General features: G+C 35.9%; 1 protein-coding gene across 6 annotated transcripts in view; it reads left to right on the forward strand.

Annotated features, from left to right (window-relative positions):
* RIC1 (RIC1 partner of RAB6A GEF complex) overlaps positions 1–22,638 on the forward strand; it is a 53,583-nt gene that overhangs the window by 21,696 nt on the left and 9,249 nt on the right. For 4 of the 6 annotated variants that reach the window (XM_076363354.1, XM_076363357.1, XM_076363360.1 and 1 more), the window contains exons 4-18: positions 8,397–8,504; positions 9,648–9,790; positions 10,030–10,166; positions 11,178–11,269; positions 12,349–12,437; positions 13,472–13,616; positions 14,125–14,173; positions 15,146–15,298; positions 15,644–15,847; positions 17,273–17,311; positions 17,572–17,682; positions 18,284–18,373; positions 18,956–19,116; positions 20,149–20,287; positions 22,155–22,271. In XM_076363354.1, coding sequence (XP_076219469.1) covers positions 8,397–8,504; positions 9,648–9,790; positions 10,030–10,166; positions 11,178–11,269; positions 12,349–12,437; positions 13,472–13,616; positions 14,125–14,173; positions 15,146–15,298; positions 15,644–15,847; positions 17,273–17,311; positions 17,572–17,682; positions 18,284–18,373; positions 18,956–19,116; positions 20,149–20,287; positions 22,155–22,271 — 1,777 coding nt within the window. The remainder of the gene's footprint in view (positions 1–8,396; positions 8,505–9,647; positions 9,791–10,029; positions 10,167–11,177; positions 11,270–12,348; positions 12,438–13,471; positions 13,617–14,124; positions 14,174–15,145; positions 15,299–15,643; positions 15,848–17,272; positions 17,312–17,571; positions 17,683–18,283; positions 18,374–18,955; positions 19,117–20,148; positions 20,288–22,154; positions 22,272–22,638) is intronic. The other 2 variants (XM_076363356.1, XM_076363355.1) reach the window with 2 other exon arrangements.

Genomic DNA, 22,638 nt, shown 5'->3' on the forward strand with positions numbered 1-22,638 from the left:
TTGCAGAGAGTACAAAAAGGTAAGGCGGTCCTTGCATTAGTGGTGTGATAGGACAGTTGCTAGAAACAAGTCAGTAAAAACAGTGAAATGGGTGGACAACAGGTTCAAATGTGGGTCTTCAAACTTTGCATATTTGAGGTAAAGGTGTTTTTGTCTACCATTCTCCTCTCTGGACACCTCCACAACATACCAGAAAGTTAAGAGATGTTGTAGAATATCATCAGTTGTGGGTTTTGGGGTTTTTTTAGATAGTGAGCACACTTCTGTCAGTGCTCCTAAAAGTTCAGTCTTATTCTACTTTTTAAAATCATGAATAATTCTTGATGTTGATGAACTATCCATATCTACTAACTTTTTGTAAGCAGAATGAAGCCTGTTCTCTAGTATCCTTTCTTTTAATAGTAATGTCCAGTTCTGACAGAAACATAAAATTTCAATGCAGTGACTACAAAAAAATAGGAAAATTCTCTTAATACAGCTTCAGCCTAACAGAATTCTTAGGCAGTATGGGTCAACAGAATGAGGTGGTCGTGCACTGGGAATACACACCAGTAGCATCCTCAGCTGTGCCAAAATCCTGGTGCACGATTTTCTAGTTTAGTCAGTATCCTGAAGTTGAACTTGCAGCTAGGTTTGATCCCATACAAGTGAAAACATTGAGAAAGGTTGTGTTTAAATTCTCCTGTCAGCTTAGCTCTTATTTAAATGAAATGTGTGTATCTTACCGTAAGTAAAAAAAGAACATCAGAAAAGCAGGTGATAAGGTATATGATAGACAGTCACTTTCTTGACTTTAGTTATTTTTGCAGTCTTCCAGATTGGGACACTGCAGCCACAGTAAAGTTGCAGCTTTATGTAGTATTGATATTTTTTAAATGACTGCTTTACAATCTGCTTGATAATGGTTTAGCCTTGATTTGAAGAAAAGGACCAAAAAAAGTTGCTGAAAATAAAAATACCTCCTCATTTGTTCATATGGGAGAGGGATGTTTGTGGAGAAAAAGTACAGTCCTTCCAGTTTATAGCTGTTTATTACACAGAGTGGTTACTATATATGCCTGTTGAGCAAGATGATCCAGAAGAGCTTGCCTGTATTTGATCTGTTAACAGAACTATTCTAGCATACAATTATTGAGTAAACTAACTACGCTTGCAAAAGTTTTTTGCTGGTACCGCTTGAACAAAATGCTTCAAGGTAAAAAAAACCAAAAAACAAAAAACCACAAAACTGCATGGGAAGTGACAGAAACACTTCTGCTGTTTATAACTCACTACGCATTGCAGTCTATCTAATCACAGTATAATTTTCTTTTTTTTAGGGCCAAGTCTCTCTTCTCTCCCAATCTAATCAACACAGATTTAGTAGAAGAGCTAAGGTGTGAGTTGAGGCTAAGCTCTCATTGTGTTTGAATGCAAGAGTTTCTGCTTCCCCTTATGTTTTAGTAGTGTGAAATAACCAGATTTTTAAAAACAGACAGAATCAGAGTCTAGAAAAATTGATTTCCTGTTTAAAAATGGCCATTTGGCATGACTTCCTCCTTTTCATATTAACCTATTGTAATGGTCTTTATATTCTGAAATTCAGTGTTTTAATGGAAATGCTGGAATGCAAGATTATCAACATTTGTGGCTGGAGCCCACAAAACCTTTTAAGTTTGTTCTATCAACATCTGTCAATATCTGAGGGCATAGCTCTTACAAAATCAAGAATATATGAAATACTTTAAGATGGTTGAGTGGGAAATTCTTTTTAAATGCTAGCTATTTTATACCTTTAGAGGTTTAACCAATTTAAAATATACTTATGTAGATATTGTAAGGGTTACGGAACTGACCTCTTCGGCATTATGCACATTTTATGTAAAATCTAGTATTAGATTAATGTGATAAAACAAGTGCTCATATCATAAGCACAGCATTCTGTCATGACTTCTGAATGTTTATGTTTATGTATAAAGAAAGGAAGCTTTTTAAATTTTTGCTGGAGTCAGTTGATAGTTTTTTGTCAAATTGTAATGTTGTAGGGATGTTATGAATTGTAGTTGTTCTATTGAAGAAAATACTTCTGGCTCTGTTGATATGTGGCCAGGAATTGCTAGTCTGTTCTTGGAGTGAACAGACATTCATGCTCAATGAAAACCTAAAGTATACTGCTTAATTTGTTAGGCTAAAAACAGGAAAAAAAGCAGTAATTGTGTGGGGTTTGGGGGTCTTTTTGTTTTTTAAATTGAGCCAGAATAGTCTGCAGGTTCATTCCAGCTCTTAGAGACTTTGCTCCAGTTCAGAGCAGACTTGGAAGAGAATCAGTATTGGCCAGTAGCCCACATTCTGGGATACTTTTCCTGCAGTGAGCACAAGTACAGAGTCCTGCTTCAATTAGTTCAGTCTAATTTTACCACCGTATTACTAAAGTCATTACAAGATAAAACAGGAAGAAAATGTATGTATGGTAAGATAATAGAATGGTAAAATAAAATTAATCTCCACCTGTGATACGCCTAAGAAAAGTGGCAATGCACACAAGCAAACTTGTAGCTTTGTAAGCTGTGGCAAGGTACGGTAATATTTTTTTGAGGAGTTTCCAAAGGAATGTGTGCAGATACTCCTTTGTTTCATGGTGAAGAGATCTGTAACACCATCACAGTAGAGGCTTCCCTGTACTGAACTGATAGTTATTTATGTTTAGAGTTTGGCAAGGAGAGTGACTTAAGATTTCTCACTTGAAGAGACAGCATGCGATGACTTAATGCTGAAGATATTTTTGCCTTTAAAAAAGACAAAACCTAAAAAAACTTTACATGGCTAATGAACTAAATGTGGTAATTGGAGATTCTTTTGCCTCAGATTTCTTCATATCCTCAAGGGGAGCCTGCATTTGGGGGGTGGGTGGGGGAAGGTGATATGAATGTTGTGTAAATTTAGAACAAGACCTCAATGCTGCAGATTTTTAAGTACCTGAAAATGCTTTAACAATTGAAGTTGTTTTCTAACCAGTATGGGCATGTGAACAAGCTAGTGTTTGTATCCTGGTTTGCAATGCTGTATTGTTGCTTTGCTTATATGTCTGGTTACTGTCTTCATGTCCTACTCTTTCTGGCACTTTTCAAAGCTTTTTCCTTTTCTACAGCAAGATTGTTTATAGGTGCCATAAATTACCTCACCAGTGGGAATTTTTTTCCTGATTCAGCAGACTTAAGATTAGTGTGTACAAAGGTTTTGAACTTTAAACTCTGCAAGGGTAATTGATGAGGTGTACAGTTAATTAACTTATTAAGTAATTTTTGTTCGGAATTAAGCTTGTACTAAACTTTAACAATGTGGTTTTCTCTGTAAGTTGTTTTTGGCATTGGTTGGAAAATGTATTTTTAAAACTAGATTAGTTGGAGATTTTTTATTAACCATTATGGCACTTGCTAGCCCTTGATGTGGTTCAGGAGTTTTAACATGTCATCAAGAAATCTTTGCAACTAGAATAATAATTTGGTAAACCATTTAGCTTTTTTACATGAATAGTGGATTAATACGCTAGCTCGTTATTTCTCTTCTCAAACCACAGAAACCTGTTATTACTCAATTGGGTAGAAAAGGCTGTACTAACAATTACTTTTCTAAACCCTTATTCGTTCTTTATAGTTGTTTCTTTTTAAACTTTTGTTTGTCCAGCTCTTGCCAATCTGTGTGCGTGTAGCTCTGGACCCAGCCAGACATACTTCATCTTCAGCTGGTGGCTTCCTGCAGTGTATGGAGGAGAGATGCAGGTTTAGGGCTATCAAAGCTCAGTGTAACTTGTTTTACTTGTTTGAGAACCATTACTAAAAAGCATAGTGGGCAATGAATTGTTAGTGCAGAATCACACGTTTAGAGGTGATAAGGCAGGCTCTTTGAATCAGGTATAGGTATATATTAAGTCCTCAGCTGTACAGACAATTCACTAACTGAAGTCTTCACATGAACCATTTAAAAACAGTTAATAAATGTTGTGTAATTGTGCTAGTGCAATAATAATAACTGTTGTCAGTTTTTTGCTTTTGTGCCTTCAAGGAGAGCAACTCAGAATTCTTGGTAGTGTAAATTCATTTAGAAACATTGTTTGCCCTGTTTTTTCTCACATGTATAATGCTCTTAATAGTTGAAACATCAAGGTGTTGGGATTTTTTTTGTTTGTTTGGCTTTTTTTTCCCCAAAAAAGTACTACTGAAGAAACCATTTTAGCAACAACAATTAAGAATATCATAGCCCCAAAGCAGTATAAAAATATTTTACCTTGTTTGTATCAATTATTTGTTCTAAAGATATTTACTGATGAGCAAGTCTGGAGTCTTTAATATTTTTTTTCAGTAAAATGTCTCCATTACTTCCCAAGCAGCTGTGATTTGACTAGTGGGAATGGATGCTACTGACTTGTTTGTTGTTTGCCTATTTGGTTTTTAAATTAATGCGATATCTGCCATTAGCCACACTAATTTTTTTTGGAAGCACAATACTTGTTGACTGTGAGAGCATCTCTGAACTTTTCTAGACTATTATCCAGCCATAACAGCTACCTATATAACTGTGATTACCCCAGATAGTAAGGTGGAAACTTAAATCCTAATCTAATGCTATTTCTACCTCTGGACTAGAATTCTTCAGTAATAAGCAGAAAACAGTGAACATTATTTTGAAAAACTGAGCATTATTTTGAAATACTTAGAACAGACTAAAAAAGATGATGTGTTATATACCTTAATTGCAAATTACAAAGAAGTCCTTAAGTACACCCTTTCAGATTCTGCTGTAATTAACTTCCTAAGTATTTCTTAGTTGCTTCTGCTAGCAGTGACTAAGTCTGATAGTGATATTTCTGAGTGAGTTTTGTCCATGGATCATGCTGTATCACTTAACCACTGTGCATGTAGTGGAGGACATAAGTGCAGTACTGCTGCTAGAAAAATTAGCTGGCTGTTGTTCTGTGTCCTCCCTGAATCTTCTCCCCACCACAAATAACAAACTCCAAGGAAATTCTTCCTCCCAGTTCAGGGGAGGCTAGCTGACTATGCTTTTGCATGGTACTGCTTCTTTCTTGAATCTAGGTTTGTTGGTTTTGGGGTTTTTTTTTGGGGGGGTGGGTTAAATACAGTTCTCCATTTTCTCATTGTTGCATCTTGCATCATAGTTTGAGCTTACGGTTTTTCTTCTAACAGAATCAGTGTTACTTCCAGAGCCAGTTCTTCCCCTGCAAGAAGATCAAATGAATACAAAAAATTATGACTTGATGCTAAGAATTTTAGCAATTCACTTTTTAATAGGCTCCTCTTTCATTTTGGGGAAGTCAGGTTAGAACTGAACAGCAGGAGAAGGTTAATGTGGAGAAAGCTGAGAGAATTGGAGTTTGGAGAAAGAGGGCAAGGCCTTAAGGTAGACTTACTTTTACCATTCTTCTTTACCCTTACTTAAAAGGTGATTCATGAGAGACAGTTACATAGGCTTTCAACATCTGAAAGACATTTTGTTACATCATGGAGTGCTCTGTTTTCTGTGAACAAGCATGTCACTGATTACATGCTAAGTAGGAAACGGTGAATGAACCCGGTGATTTAAAAAGTGCACCCTGAACTTCAATTCAAGATCTGAAACTTCCCTGTAAATATTGTATTCTACCTTTGAAAAAACAGGCTGGCATTCCTAGTCTTCCCATGTTTGGGGTTTTCTTGGATTGCAGATGTAGTGGGAAATTTTTCTCAGTTCTGAGTGTTAAGAGATTTTATTCATAGGTTTAGTGAATAGAAGTGAAGTAATTATATTTGTTTCAACATGCAGCTGATTGGTCACTGGAATGTGTCCATTCCTCTCAATTCTTGTGCAAAAGTGAGTTACTTAAAGTTCAGCTACAACGGTAGCAGATGCTGATGTGGCAACCCAGACCAAACATTCTTTCCTGCTTCCGTCAGCAGTGCACATTCTTTGTTTAAAGGTCAAAGTAACTTAACTGGTAAGGCTGACTCATGCAGATGTGTAGTATATGAACGCAGTACACTTTTGATTGTGCCCCCTTTGAACCCATAGTAAGGGTTTCTTTTTGAATCTATGAATTTGACATAATCGCGGGCAATGAATTAAAATACTGGCATTTCGGAGTTTCAGTCATGATGATAGTGCCTCAATGGGAAAAGATATACTCCGCAGATGGTAACAAATTTGCTGAAACTAGCTCATGAAACTGAAAATACTGAAATATTCTTGCAAACTATTTTTGGCAAAGTTGTTTAAAGACAAAGAAGCCTGCCCACATGGAGACTTAAAATTTCTCTTCCAGCAAAAGATGTCTTTTAAACCATTCTGGCTTTATAGTTTGGGCTGTGCAGAAACCTGTGTTTATACTTCGTTATGTAGCTCAGTCAGTTACAACAGGCATGTTACATGGTGTGTTATACATACATAACAGTAACGTTTATGCGTTACACAATCCTTTTCTCTCCATTTTAGTCGTTTGCTTACAAGATTCAGTTGTACCACTGATTCTTGATAACCCAGAGTCATTTCATCTTGCTTGGGAGTATACTATCTGGACCTGTATGTCCACATGGGTTGAAAGGCATGTCTCCAAACACATGGGTTTTTGTAAGTGTTTCTCCAGCCCCCAGGATGCTGCATGGCAGATAGTGACATAGAGATTTGAAGAAATTAATCCTGTATAATGTATTTTTTTCGTCTGTGAAATCCCAGAGTCTAAAAGATACCAGGCCATATCAGATGGATTTGGCTTCATGAACTTCAAGAAATGCAGTCTCATTTACTCTTAAAAAAAACAAAACAAAACAAAAACAACACAACAACCCCACAATGCTAGTATTAACTAGTCACCTTTTTTTTTTTTTCTATTTCATACTTCCTGTCAGTCCATGATAGCTGTCTTACATGAAGGACTGTACTTACTTACAGTCCAAGTAAGCTAGCTTACGTGTCTTTCCCAAGACAGCTGTATTTTGTAATTAATTTTCTTTTGAAATGCAAAGCAAACATTTTAATAATTTAATGCTTTTACAAGTTACCATCTGTGGGTGGTAGATTAACTAACCTTACAGTAATTTTTCTCATTTTTCACTATAATCTTTCATTGTCGCCATGGTTTTGTTCTGGAAAGGTGTTACTACTTCTGTCTGCTAACTCCAGAATGTCAAAGGTTGCCTTGGTCTTAGCTTAGCTAGCATATGTCTTTGTCCTTGCTGCATAAGAAAAGGTGTAGTATCCATCAAAGAATAAGAGATATGAATTTTGTGTTTTGCTGTAAAATGGTAATGGAATTAAGGCACTTGATATCAACTGAGATACCAAGGCAGGAAAGAGATTGAGGTATCCTTGTGGTGTCAAACATCTAAAACTGCAGCTGCTTTGGTTTCTGCCACGTCTTAGGCAGTTGTGTTGGCTACCCTGGTGTAAAATAAACGAAGTGCTTTGTCAGTTAAAATCCAGGTAAAGATTACATAGATTTGTGTCTGTATCTGTTGTTTCTGACTAATGAAGTTATACTAAACTCTAACTTGTCTGCAATGCCCGATTCATGCATAGTTTGCATAATGCTCATGACATGGATGAGCGGGATGACATGTTACAATACTTATGATTGTAGGTCACTTTTCATTTAAAAAAAAAAAAGTTAACGCATGGCACATCTGATAACCCACACAAATAAGGACTATTTTAATGATACTGTATTGAGTTTTAAAATAACTGCAGTTCATTAGAGAATGAAACGTGGAATTTAAAATGAGAAAAATAAAAATTGGAAGCTTTCTACTGTGTAATGATCTGTTTAAAGGAAGAGAATCAGTGCTCAGTCATCTCTTTTCTTAGTAGGTCGTAAGTTTATTGTTAATTTGCTATAGGGAGATATATTCTTATGAATTACTGTAATAAATGTCTACCTGTTGGGTTATGCATGCTGACTTAGTAGTATAAACATTGATCTGGCAAAAGAAACTGAAGAAACATGAAAATTTTACAGTCTATAATATCTGTAATGCATCTTGGCAAAGAACAAATTGGAGATACTTAAAAATTCAACACAATTAATGGAAACAGTTGAATACCATTTTATTGAATCAAGATTTGCACTAACATATGTCACTTATTTTAGGATTATTAAGACGGGATACACAGCTATTGTAATGTTCGTTCTCTGTTCGTTGTCTTATTTTACTTACATACTCTTTATAGGCATATAGGATGATATGACAGACTAAACTTTTTGCACTAAAATTATGTCCTAGATATTAAGTGCTGCTTGTGGCAGGTTGCACATGAGTGTCTGGTATATATATATAGGGGGGAAAAAACCCACAGGAATGTAAGTTAGTAACTCTTATCTCTTTTGAGGGACATCTTGTTTCAATTGTAGTATTTCTTTTTTATTTTAGAGGAAGCCCACATCTGAAGGGAACCCCACATTATAAGGAAGAACAGTGTGCTCCTTCATTAAATCTAGAAATGAAGAAAGTGCTGGACTTGCAAGCCTCTATCACAAGGTACGCTCACTAATCATGTCTTAAGAATTTTTCTGCATATAGCAGGTACTTGTTAAAAAGTGAAGGGGAAACTGGATGGAAAAAACTTCTAGTAAGTTTTTAGACTTATTAATAGTAAGGACTAATAGTTACTAATAGTAAGTTACTAATAGTAAGTCTAAGGAGGTGAAAAAGTAAATTGCTGTTTAAGAATTCTTTCTTTCTGTGCTTGGCTATAGTGATATTTTTGACATATAGAAGTATACAGCACATGTATGTTCGGTATTACATTATGTTACTATAAATGTGTTTGTCCTTGGGCTCAAAGTATGGATTAGAGATTTCATGGTGACATAGGTACATAAGAGCAAAACTGTATGTAGCATTTCAATGTTACTCCAGCTGCCCACAGAGGGTCCCTATTTGTCCTGGAAAAACTTTTTGTTTACCTCTTCCTTTTTTTGTGGTGAGTGCCTTCCCTATAAATAAGCTTTGAACATGCTAAATAAGTGTGTGTGAAAAGTTGGTGAAACTGTATAGCATTGGGGTGGGGTGGAAAAGTAACAAAATGCAATTTGGGAAGAGGCTCCATAGGAGAAAATGGAAGAAATGCAGTATATACTGGAAAAAGCTTTCCTGGGAAGCTGCAAGTTTTTATCTGCATGCAAACAGATTAACAATAGTTTTCAGAATTTTTGAGATGTTTGGGGAAGGATTTAGGAGAAGTCTAATTTCTGCTTCATCAATGAGCTTAGAAAGTTAGAGTTAGAAAGTGTTGTGGATTATTTACAGCCTAGGCAATATTGGTAATTTCCTAGGATAGATGAATAATTGATTGTGGGCAGCAATGTCTTATGTTTAGTCAAAAGTATTAAAATTATCTCCACCAGGTCATATACCAGTTAAACAAATAGTCTAACAATACAGACCTGTTCATGAACTCTGATTCCGGGAGAAAAAGAGAGACATATACCATATTTTGTCAGCTTGGTACCTTTACTGCCTAGAGGACTTAGGCACTTAGTTTGTAACTTATTTGATGTAACTTCTCAACATAGTTACTGATACAAGAGGCAGTAATGTGGTGTTTGTTACATTAATTGATTTTTCTGTGACATTGATTTGAGATGCAGTTTTTTAGAGACTGACAAATAAATTTGTTAGTTTGCAGTCAATGTTAGAAGATCTACTTGTTGCTACTGCTGATGGATTTCTCCATCTCGTTCACTGGGATGGTATGACCAATGGAAGGAAGGCCATCAACCTATGTACAGTTCCATTTTCTGTGGACCTGCAGTCTTCTCGAGGTAGGTTTTGGGGTTTTTTTATTGCTTATGATAGTTAACTATCGGCGAAATACCGTCTAATATAAAATATCATCTCTGTTCTCAAGCAGACATGAGAAAAATGTGCCTTTTGCAAATGTGAACAAAATAGCCTGTTTAAATTAGTTTTTTCTGTGAAGTAATAAGTAAACAACTGAAAAGTCTGTTGGCTTGCAATATCGCTGTGTTCACATATTTTTAAATTACTGATATTTTCTCAGCAGGTTCATTTTTGGGCTTTGAAGATGTTTACATCAGAGATATGGAATACTGTGCCACGCTTGATGGTTTTGCTGTTGTTTTTAATGATGGCAGAGTTGGTTTCATTGCACCAATGTCAAGTAGATTCACTGCTGAGGTATATTTCCTTTAGTATTTATAGCATGCACTCTGCAATAAATGTGTTTTCTTTGGTCTCTGCATTTCAGTTAGCTTTCTACTTCAAATTCTGTTCAGCTGCAGAGAAATTAAAATTTAACAACTGCTTAAGAGATAGCATAAGAACAAGACTATATTTCATACCATAATTTGAACTAGGTTGTTCTAGGGTTAGTACCTGTCTATGGGAGAGCATAATTGATAGTAGATTTAATTTTTGTTTATTGCTTCAAAATGCCATTATAGTTCTGAGGTGGTCTTACTGTCTCTGCAACAGACTTCCTATTGCTAGTTATAAGTGGGGTGATAAGAAGTGGTTTCTCCTATGGCGAAGTATCATAGGTACTATTTCTACCTTTTAGCTGTAATCAAGTCTAACTCTTCTCATAGTGACAAGCATACTTCAGAATTTGTTTTAAAGGAATCTTTTCCAAGTTATGTGTTTTCTTACCTGTACTACAGGTAAGAAGTACCTGTACTTACAGCCTACAAACTGTACTACATTTTGTCATTAGAGCTCTTTATTTTAATTACAGAAAACCCAGAAGGATTTGTGTAGTCTGTCCCAAACTCCTTCACACGCTTACAGTATCTGGGATTTCAGTTGTTGCAGATGAGAATTTATTTTCCTGTTTTGTCTTCATCCTTAGTACCATGTGCTGATTTTTTAATGCAGTTTCAGGGATATTCTTGCCTTATAGTTATTGACATGCTTTGGTTATTCAGAGCTCTGATAAGCAATTGCCTTACATACTGGCATCTTTCTGTAATTTTTATTAAGAACAGTTAAACCAGTTTTACATATACTGGATTTTGTTTGTCTGAGCCATGTCAGTTAATCTTGACATTTGCAACAGAAATTTCCTGAGGTGATGAAGGTCAACTGCCAGATCTGTAATATGGCATACATGGGCAGCACACAGGTAGAAGCTGACTATCGTGAATAAAAGCACTGTTTAACCAAAAATTCTGTGAATTCCATTCTTTACAGCAGCTCCATGGTGTTTGGGCGCAAGATGTGATCGATGGAACTTGTGTGGCAGTAAATAACAAATACAGGCTAATGGCATTTGGATGTGCCAAGTAAGTTTTGTAAGGCTGGTTCAATGGGGGGGTTGGGGGGGTGGCGTGGAAGATTTCATTATAAAGCTTAAGTACTAGTTTCTTCTTACCAAGTTGTATGGCAAGAGCTGTAAAGATGAAAACGATCAGTCTTGCTAGAGATGGTACAATCTGCTCTGTCAAGAAGGTGGGAGGGAAGAGGAAAGAAATGATTGCCTGCTTAAAGTGCAATTGAAATTAATGCTTGCTGTCCAGGTCTGGAAAAAAAAAAGAAGGTGGCTGGACCAGTAGCAAGGATTGGAAAGTGCTGCTGTCCCAGTTAATATCAAAGCAGGATTATAAAGTCAGTTTTAAGCAGTTAAGCATAATAATATTGGACAAGAATCAGCACTTCGCACCCATCTGAGAAAATTCTCTGTGAAGTGTTGATTTGGTCAGGAAAAATGTTGCCTGTTCGAGTAACTGTGAATATTTATAAATTAGATGTTGCAAAAGTGCTTTTAGTTGTGGTGTTTTGTTTACTGCTCCTTCAAGACAGTTCCTTCTGTATAATACTGCTTTAGCTGGTCTAGAGTGCAGCTTTTTTTTTTTAAATTGTGTTTTATTTGTCTTTTAGAGCATTTCAAAAGACCTGGGTCATTTAGTCTTCAACTGTCGTCTTAAAAAATAGTATTCTCGGTTGTAGTAACAATGTAGTGTGTTGGTATTTCCCTCTGAAACACGAATAGTTACTATAATTCATTGATCTTGGTATGCATTAGAACACTCCTAATGAAACTTCAGCACTCGGTGAATACTGACTTCCCACGTGGATTGTCTTGCAGTTGGAAGCCATAAATATATGTGTCCATGTGTATTTTCAGAGAATGAAATAGTCTTAGTGAATTGGTTATTATTAAGGCTGGTGTTTTGGGTCCTCCACTGCCTTCTGGAAAGTATGTTATAAATTTTTTTCATGAAGTTCTTTGAGTGTTACTTGACAATGTTTCTGTTCTAGACAAATTTGGTATTGGTGAGAAAAAAGCAGCTTTTATTAACCGCTTGAAACTGATGAGAAATCCAAATGGTCTGTAGTCTAAAGCATGTGTAATCTGTTCCAGCGGCTCTGTGCAGGTTTATACGATAGATACCACCACTGGCGCCATGCAGTTTTCTCATAAATTGGAGCTGACACCAAAACAATATCCTGGTGAGCTACGTTTGTTGCTAGAATTTTCCAGCTGTTTTTAGGGTATTAAAGAATATTTTTATCCTTGGCTAGTTAACAACTATTTGTTGTTTGCATTATCACCAATGGGATTAGTATTTACTTTTGCGTGTTTGTGGTAATTTACTCTTGTGCGTTTGTTCTTTTAGCTGCTTGCTTTTAACTGACTTTTGGATGTGTTTCATATGCGAGGGTTTGGGTTTTTGGGGGGTGGTGGTGGTGTTTGTTTGTTTTGGTTTGTTTTTTTTACTAAATCTGAATCTGAGTTAACAGTTTACAGGCAGTGCTGCTTCTGGTTGTCCCTTTTTAAATGCTGGAGATATTAGTAGTTCCCACATGTAGTCTTGAGATTTACTTTTCCATTACTCACCTGAGAAAATGAAAGATTATTGTCAAAACTGATAATGAATATAATAGAGGCGTGAATTAACTTGAAACAACTGACATGTAGGGTACAGAAAAAAATTGAGTAATCCAGCACCCTGCCTGAGCTGCAATGAACAAAAGCTCAGTGGAATTTTTCAAGTAGTAGTGATAAGTATTGCAGGCTTGAGAGTGAGGAACATATAAAGTGGGTAAATTGCATCCTCAACTGAAAATGTGTGTGCCTATTAAGTTTCAACAAAAAAATCAAATCTGTAAGTAACAGAGTTTTACAGTTGTGCTAAGTGCCAAAGGAAAAGGTTTCAAGGATGAATATAAAATCTTCTTTTGTCCTAAAAATCATTTTACCAGAATTACAGTTCTATGTTTGTGTCATACCACAGTGTATTTTTGGCCTGTTTTCATGCATTCTTAGTTTCCTATGAAACCAAACATGTACTGGAAAGAAAACATGAATTCTTCATTTGCTGTTTTTTCATTTTGAGATGGTCAGTTTGATGAATGCCTCAAAGAAGTTAATTGAAAAATCAAATATTTATTTCCATATATTTTTGTTTCTACTCTTATGGTGAAAGCAGTTGAAGGACATTTGATGTTTTTCACATGGCATTTTATTGTCTGTTTTTAAATAGATATTTGGAATAAAACAGGACCTGTTAAACTAATCAGATGGTCACCTGATAGCTGTGTTGTGATGGTGACGTGGGATTGTGGAGGCTTGTCCTTATGGAGTGTTTTTGGTGCTCAGCTTATCTGTACTTTAGGAGGTGATTTTGCGTGAGTATCTTGAATGAAATTGTAAAATGTTTTATTAGAAACCTTTATTTTTCTAATTAAAAGCATTTAATTAGAAACTAATTCACTTAATGCTTTTAAAAGTCGTCTTCTATTATAATTCCTTAGATATTGGAATCATTGAATAATATTTAGGAGGGGATCATTTGAATATAAATTAAAATGTATTATTTTCTTTTTATAGTGGTCTTTTTGGCCATAAAAGCAAATTACCCTAAAGGCAGGCTTTAGCAGGCAAATATTAAAATTCCCTCAGTGCCTGTATATATTTGCTGAAAATGTGCTAACATCCAGAAATCACAATTCAAACAGTTTATGCTAGACATCTGACAATTGCATTGCCTTTTATGCAGTGTCATGGATCAAACAGGCTTTATAGTTTGAGATGAGGTTCCATGTAGAACCATATAACAATACAAAGATAGGAAGATAATTTCTTATTTTGATCAAGTTATATCCAAACTCAAACTTGTTCTGTTCTGTTTTTAAGGTATCAGTCTGATGGTGCCAAAAAGGACCCTCTAAAGATCAGTTCTATGGTAAATACAAATGTAGAAATACTGTAAGAGGATGGCTGTTAATTTTTTAAATTATTCGTAAATTATTAGTAAAACATTTTCAGAAAATCAAACTGGCTTTCTTTAGCTTCATTACTTTTAAAGAGTAAGATGCCTTTACTACACTTCCTAACACCAACGTTGTATTGAAGGAAGATGAAAAGGGGACAGCTGATGATTCCCCCCCCCATATGCCTGGTCATGAAGTGTGCGTGACATGCCTTTTCTTGGCTTTGCTTTTAATATTAAGAATGAACAATTTGGTTTTCCTTAACAGCTTTTTCTTTAATCTGGTGCTGTATTTCAGAGTACAGTGAGACACAGCACAACACTAATTGTAAACTTACTTATTTCCCTACAGTGACGAACTTACCTTTGGCTGTTGAAGTAGCTTAACTCAGAATATGCATTCAAGAGAAACTTAACTGCTGTTGTCTTAATACAAACTAATTAACATGAAATCCTGCCAGTCTGTCAAATCAGTAGATGTTGATAAATATCAAATGCAAGGACAGTACAATGTACCTTTTAAAAAATCCCAAAGATTGAAATTCTGATACCATTGAATTTAATGAACAACAACCAATGTAATTTTGGAATCAGGATTTTTTTCATACTATTCTGTTCGTGGATTTTTTGTTAGTTGCTTTAAGCTGCAAACTAAACAGTCTTCATTACTTAGGTGGATGTCTTGCATAGTTACTGTTCATTTAATCGACATTTTTTACATAAAAAAGAATTTAAGCTAGATTCTTACTGTTCCTTGTGGATTTTACTGCTATGGGTTACTTATGATTCCTATGATGATACATTTTAGAACACCAAACTGTGTGGTTTTTTACCACGCTCATGTCTATCATAAGATCAGTTACAGTAAGTTTCTGTAGTTCTTGTTTTCAGAGAATATATAGTGTTGGTTTGGGGCTTTTATTATTGTTATTCTTTTACATTCAGACCTGGGGATCAGAAGGGTATCATCTGTGGGTTATTGATGGGAATTCTTCTTCAAACATGAAGCCTGAAAGAGATGCAAACAATGAAGCTCACCAATTTGGTATTCTGCAGTTTCATTTCATCAAGAGCGCACTCACTGTTAATCCTTGTATGGTAAGATTTTGTTGATAAATATATCCTTATTTTAGAGCGTATTTCCAGTTTTCAGGTGATCTCTGAGTTGTTCCCTTACCAGATTTTAAGTCTGTTTTGCAGCCATTAGACTGGTCTTCCTTTTTTGCCATAGAGCCTTTAAAATGATACTTTTAAAATATTGCTGTGCAATATTGTAACATAAAACCTGCTAGTACACAGTGATACAAAAACTGCCTTAATGCTTATTTTTCATATTGTTTACATAGAACCTGTTAATACCTTGATGACGTGTTTTCCTTTGTTTTCTGTACATGGAATTCAAGGTTGCTTTTGGTTTTTTTTGTTGTTTTATTTTTAATGTAGAGTAACCAGGAACAAGTCCTCCTTCAAGGAGAAGATCGCTTGTATTTGAACTGTGGAGATGCAACACAGGCTCAGAGTCCCAGAAATACTTCAGCACACTCTGAACATAAGCCTTCCAGGGAAAGAGGCCCATTTTCAGATGGCAATTTAGATTCTCAGGGTTTAAGCACTTTACTAGGACATAGACATTGGCATGTTGTACAGGTAATGGTTGCTGGTTGCCCGTATGTGCTCTGTGCTTGCGAGGGTTTATAGGACTGGAATTTGCAGCTGATCTCATCAATCTCTGCCATACCCTTTTCCTCTAGTATGAGATCATTGCCTTTTTACTGCCTCTTGGGTTTCCCCTGGTACAGCTTTTTCTTATTGCCAAATGGTAAAGGAATGATGGCCATCTCAGCCTTCTGGCTATGAGTTTGCATCCTAGCCAATAAAAAAATCTAAATGTCTTTTTGACTTCAGGAAGGAGTAGTTAAATTACTTTGAAAGGGAGTGTAAGTGCAACATGCAAGAAATCCTTTAGGGATTTGTTCTGTTATTTATGCAAATTGCTTTAAGCATATTCAACTGATTAATACAGCCTTTGGACTTCGGCTGTATTTTCAAGCAGTCTGAGATGGCATCTATTTAAGCATGTAATTAAAACTTCACAGTATCAAACTTGCAAAGAAGAAATTATTTCCAGGGGTAGTAACGGGACAGATTCTATTTCTCTGTAATATAGAGGAAAAATTAAATAACTTTTAATCTGTAATTCTAGTTTGTGTTCTTCCATGCTTGAATTGGTAGATATTTTTCTAAATAAAGGTTTTTAAAAGGTCCCCAAGATTTTGTTTTTCACATAGTACATGAATAGGTATTATTAAACAGCATTTCACTCTAGGCATGTATGTGTCAGGTTCTAGATACTGTTGAATTTCCACTTCAGCTGGCCAGGTAGCTCTTCTGTCTTCTAAAACTGGCATAGGAGGGGGAAGTCCTCATTCTGTGTAGGAGTGAAACTAACAGAATAGGAATTACTGTGGGGAGCAACATACCCATGAGAACAGCCAGTGGCTGGGTAATGAGAGCACCTACCTGCCTTGTATCAGACCAAGGACTGGAGTTTGAACCTGGATTTGAATCATCATCCCATGTGACATGAAGAATCCAGGATCAAGATTTAATTTGACATATCCTGGTCAAGTTATCTCATGACAAGGCTTTTGGATGTGCTGGTGTGTATTTCTGATGGGATTAGAAATTTCATCCCAACACTGAAAGTCCTTCCTGAATGCTGTGTTTATCAAAACTTGTATGCTCCCATGAAAGGTTCTGATGGAGGAGAAATACCTAGGAGGGGAGAAGAGCAAATTTTGACTATTAATCTGTAATATAGTATTAGCTGTTGTATGTTTTGAATGCATTCTATATTTCTTGTATTAAAAACAGGCTAATATTTAGGGGTCAGTAACTTTTTTTTTTGGGGGTAGTAGTATTTAAAAAAGGAATCCCAACATTAAAAACCTTTAAGCCAGTGTTTTGGAAAAACATGGACATTGTACAAATTCCTTTAGAACATTGTAATTAATCACTACTTTAATGGTGCTTGGTATAGTTATGTGGTTTTGGTTTTCTCTTTTTTTTTAGATTCATAGTACGTATCTAGAGAGCAACTGGCCTATAAGGGTGAGTTATTTTAAGAATATGTTCTTGCTTCTTTAAAAGTATTTGGTTTTTATAACTGTCCCTTAGGGTTGGATGAGCTCTGGAGGATGAAATCATTGTTTTAAATTACAGAAAGAAGAATGTGTTGGGCAGTAAAGTAGAAAACATGAAGATACTTTACAAGCTTTAACATTATATTGCCTTGTAGTGATGTACTTGGATAGGATATATCATTTAAATAAGTTCCCTCCTGAGGTTCTGGGTTTTTTCTCTTTGAACAGTTTTCAGCTATTGACAAGCTTGGACAGAATGTAGCTGTTGTTGGCAAGTTTGGTTTTGCACATTATTCTTTACTCACCAAAAAATGGAAGCTGTTTGGAAACATTACCCAGGTAAGAGATTATGGTACTTTATTCAGGTATACTAGGGAGGTTGTATTTGTTGGAATGTGACTCTTGGAGAAAATTAAAAAATATCTTTTTCGAATAAACAACCTGTAGACACACTTGGGATTAGGGATGCTGGTTTTGCATGTGTTTTTCATAAAATGGCTGAAACACTTACCTTGTGCCTTTGGCACAACAATTTGTGTCTGATTATTAAAAGGTTTCCAAATCTGAGTGCAGATAGTCAGACACTTATTCCCGTATGTCTTATCTGAGAGTTTGTGTGAGACGTAGCTTTGGATGCCAAGCTTGTAAATTCTGGCCAGAAGGAGAAAGCTACTTTGAGAGACTTCAGGGATGCCAGTAGCATAAGGAACTGTGGAGCTGTGTTTTGTAAGATGATGTTTGTCCTTCACGTTATTCTTTAGTACTTTGGTTTTTTTAAACAACAAAAACTTCATATACATAGATTGTCTTGCCACTATCAATAAAGCTTATAGAGATTGTGTATGGCTTTCAGAAATTACCCACAGAATGTACGTGTGTGTGTGTATAAGTAAATAAAAATACATACATATATGTCATTTGCTTGCTTTTTTCTTTTCAGGAGCAAAATATGATGGTAACGGGTGGCTTAGCATGGTGGAATGACTTCATTGTTCTTGCATGTTATAATTTAAATGATCATCAGGAAGAGGTGAGGTGTTTTTCTCCAAAGTAAATAAATCATGTTTAGAATATCTGATCTATTCTACAGTAGTATTATAAATATGAAAAGTTTGATACATACATGGATTTTGGTCACGTTCAGAAATTCTTTATTAATAGGTAAGTAATTCTTTGCAGAAAAGTTTATTATTGCTATTAAAAACTTTTCTGCTGACTACCATGAATGTACTCATTGTTCTGAAAACTTTGTGACATTTTTGCAGGTTAGCACGAAGCCTGTTTTGAGGTATCTAGTTACAGTATTTTGGGACACTTTTGTAAGGTTTTAAATTAGATGGGCAGAAGAGCTTTACTTACTCTTTGCTTTTTAAAACTAATGAATAAAACTCCTTCCTTATGTTTGTTGTTCAGTACTTCAGATTTGGCTGTACTGTCCTTTAACCACTTTGGATGCAATACATAAAACATTTGATGAAACAAAAACCCAGTAATGTGTCTTGATAGAAATCCTTGACAGCCATTCCACAAAAAAGAAAATAATTGAACGTGGATTTACTATTAGTTTGTTGGTAAACAGAACCTGTATTCAAATTACTCCTTTTCCTTGTAGCTGAGAATCTACCTGCGAACGTCTAATCTTGACAATGCATTTGCACACATTACCAAAGTGCAAGCAGACACGTTACTACTGAGTGTCTTCCGGGACATTGTAATATTGTTCAGAGCAGATTGTTCCATTTGCCTTTACAGTATCGAGAGAAGGCCTGAAGGGTGAGTATCAGTATTTAAATGCTTTTGCAGTATAATCTACTTGTAAATCTGTTCTCAGTCTGAGTAAATTCTTACAATAATACAAAGTTGTTTGATAACTTGTGGAGTCAGATTTTTAAAATACAGAGGGGTAAGTGTTATCTGTATGCACAGGTGATAGCTCATGAGTGTTGTCACTTGCATGCATGCAGATATGCACATTAGGTGTGGAGGTAGTGACTGAGATACGCGTGTTTCCAGTTGTCTGTACAAACATGTTCTAGCTGATAGGAACTTGAAAACTGAATTTAAATAGAAGAAAAAGGTACTAAATGGCACCCATATATTCGAATATTTTTAATAAAAAATGTTTCTAACATTAGAAGTAGGAATTGGTGAGGGTGGCAGTGGAGTAGCAAAGATGAAGGGAGAAAAAGTTTGTTCTGTGGTGTGGTTGCATGGAGCTATTTTGGTGCAAAAGAAGTAGCAACATAAGAGCCAGATACTTTCAGACAGTTAAGATTAGTGAACCTAAGGAAGAGATAAAGATTCCCGGATAGTGGTGGTGGTGGTTTTTTTTTTTTTTTTTAAAGTGCCTAAGCAGGTGATTTTTCTTACAGTTAATGGCATCTTTGTTTCAGCAAGAAGGGGCCTTTTTTTAGCAGAAAGCAAGCTGTTGATCTACTTTAGAGGAAAATGTTTTCAATGCTTTTCAAAGAAAACTCCAGCAAAATCCAAACCCTGGGAATTGTCTTATTTGGGGGATGAATAGAGTCTTATTCTGAAGTATCTGATGTTGTCTTCTGTCCACTCATAGCTGTATTCCCCAAAACTATCAAGATAAAGTAGCCCAGCTTAGGTTCATTTGTTAACTTTATGTAGAGTAGATATGTGGGCCTGTGGGATTCCTGGTTAAAGGAAAGTCATTTTGGTCTGTAGAGTAAAGTGTTTGCTGAGGGTAAGTTGCTTATTTTCATTAGGTTTACTTCAAGATACTAATTTTATGATAAATACTATTTTAAAATTGCTAAACGTAGTCATCTTTCCTTTCAGTCTTAACCCTACTGCCAGTATCCAAGTTCTTCAAGAAGTGTCCATGTCTCGGTACATTCCTCATCCTTTTCTCGTAGTGTCTGTTACATTGACATCTGTGAGGACAGAGACTGGCATCACCTTGAAGATGCCTCAGCAGGTAACAGGTCTATAGTGCTCAAAATTTAAAAGAATCGGTGCCTGGATTTGTTGGCTTAGCTCTCAAAGGTTACCTGGCTGATAAATGAATCATAAATCAGTGGTTCTTCTATGTGGTAAAACGCAGAACATGTTTTTTCTGATGCTTGTTATATAGACATTTTATGTATGAATTGGGGGTGGTGGTGGAAATAAAATCCAAACTCTTACTTCTATTTCCTGTCTTCTTTTGTCACCTTAACAAAGTTTGGGGCCAAATCTTGGAGAACAAATTAAACTTAACTATGTCAAGGGTATGTTTCTCTATTGTGTATTAAAAGTTGAACACCAGAGCAGTCCATGGCATTAGGAAGTGACTTTCTTGCAGCAACAGGTCCATTACTCAAAGAATAAACAGAAAAAAGGAAACGATGGCATATGACCCTATAAGGTTACTTCTAAAAATTTCCTACTACACTAAAATAAAGTAAGATGATCCCTCCCACTAATTAAGTCAGGAGATAAGCCAACAGCCAAACAATGACTAAGGTGAGAAGGTGAAGCCCTGTCTTAACTCCAGGAACTGATTCAGGCCACTGAAAGCACCGTGCAGGGAGAAGTTTTTTGTTGTCTGTGGTGTAAACAAATTAAGCTTAACTATTTGAGTAGCTGCAGTATGAAGTGTATTTTCTCATCAGAGCAGCTACCTTAAGCGAGTTCGGAAGTTGTGTTGTCTGTGAGGCAGGCCTGTAGACATGTGAAGGTGCATATTTTTCTCCACATACCAAAGCCACTGGCAGATATGAAAGCAATGGCACAGATGCAAAATCTAAAGGTTTGCGCTTGCTTCCTTCAGTTCATTCTAATTTAGTGTCCCACAATGCTAACGTGTCCTGAGACTGATACAATCTTAGACAAGGGCATAAAAGGCAACATGCTTGTGGTTTTCTAGTCCATCTTGTTGTGAGACAGCGTCCTTATTCCTGAACTACCTGACCTATGGTGTTACCTAATTTTGAGAAAAAGCTGCTGAAACTTCTTAGAGCACTAGTAATATTTTAAACTTAGCTTCAGGCTGAACAAATATTACCCCTTTTCTTTCTAACTAGGAGCCCGTATCTTCAAACTTTGTGAATCGTCCAGATCAAACACTGCACTGTAGACAAAGCAATGTGTCTGACTTAGTGGAGTGTGTCAGCCTTTTCAGTGTTGTTACCTATTAGTGACCTTAACCCCCAATGCTGCAAATTTACCATACAGGCCCTCTACCAATGTATTTTAAAACTAAACTTCATGCACAGGATGGTATTAGCTCCAGTGACTTGGTTTAAAATTAACATGAAACAGTTCTGAAATAAATATTTATAAAGAATACTTTGCTTTCTTGATATACCTAACTAGAAAGATTTTTCTCTAACTGCAGCTTCTAAAAGTTCAAGATGCTGTACCAGTGTGGCTAAACTCTTTTTGGCTCAACTCTTTTTGGCTGGTGTACCAGTGTTAGTCTATGCAGTCAGATACTGGCAATCGTATAGTGGTGATACTGATAAGAATACAGAGCTTTATTTTTCTTTAAATACTGGTGGCTTGCCCATGCCAAGAGGCATAGTTGGAAAAAGCCCATATCAAATAAACACATGGAATGAGTCTAGTGAACAAGAAACTTTCCAGTATTTACTCCTTTGCACAAGAACTATATAAATGAATCTATCTGTAGGTACTTGGTTCTATTTGATTTTTCTGAGTCCTTCTGCACTGAATTTGGTTGTTAGTCATCTGTACGGCAGTGCAGTTAATTTACTCTTTATTCTGGGTTTGTATTGTGGTTATGGGTAAAACAATGCATTCAAAAAGCTTAAATAATTTGCTAATAACTCTTTCATCCTTAGGCTTGTGAGGCTGAAAGTATTATGCTAAACTTAGCAGGACAACTCATCATGTTGCAAAGGGATCGATCTGGACCCCAGATACGAGATAAGGATAACAATCCTAATCAAAGGAAGCATGTGAGTAAATATATGTGGAATATCGTACATGGCTTCAAAGATGTTGTCAGTGAAGAAGTTGTGGAAGAGAATGGTCCAGGCATAAAGAAAAGAGGTCTATAATGCAAGACAGTGTCTACACTTACAGGCCAAATTGTTAGCTGGAAGTAAATCACTACTCCTGTGATTTTTTTTTATTTTTTTTCTCTAAGAATCTGTGAAACATTACTACTTAATTGTGTGAATGTCTAACTAAAGTATTTACTGTGTGTGTTTGCTACTTGTATTGCAGTGAAAGATACAAGTTTTATGTGCAAAATTTGGTATGTACTAATGTCAGAAAATCTCTAGTCTATCTAAAACTGTTCTGTATGTTTAAGGAACGTTA

Source organism: Aptenodytes patagonicus, chromosome Z (genome assembly GCF_965638725.1).
Source record: "Aptenodytes patagonicus chromosome Z, bAptPat1.pri.cur, whole genome shotgun sequence".
Classification (NCBI taxonomy): domain Eukaryota; kingdom Metazoa; phylum Chordata; class Aves; order Sphenisciformes; family Spheniscidae; genus Aptenodytes; species Aptenodytes patagonicus.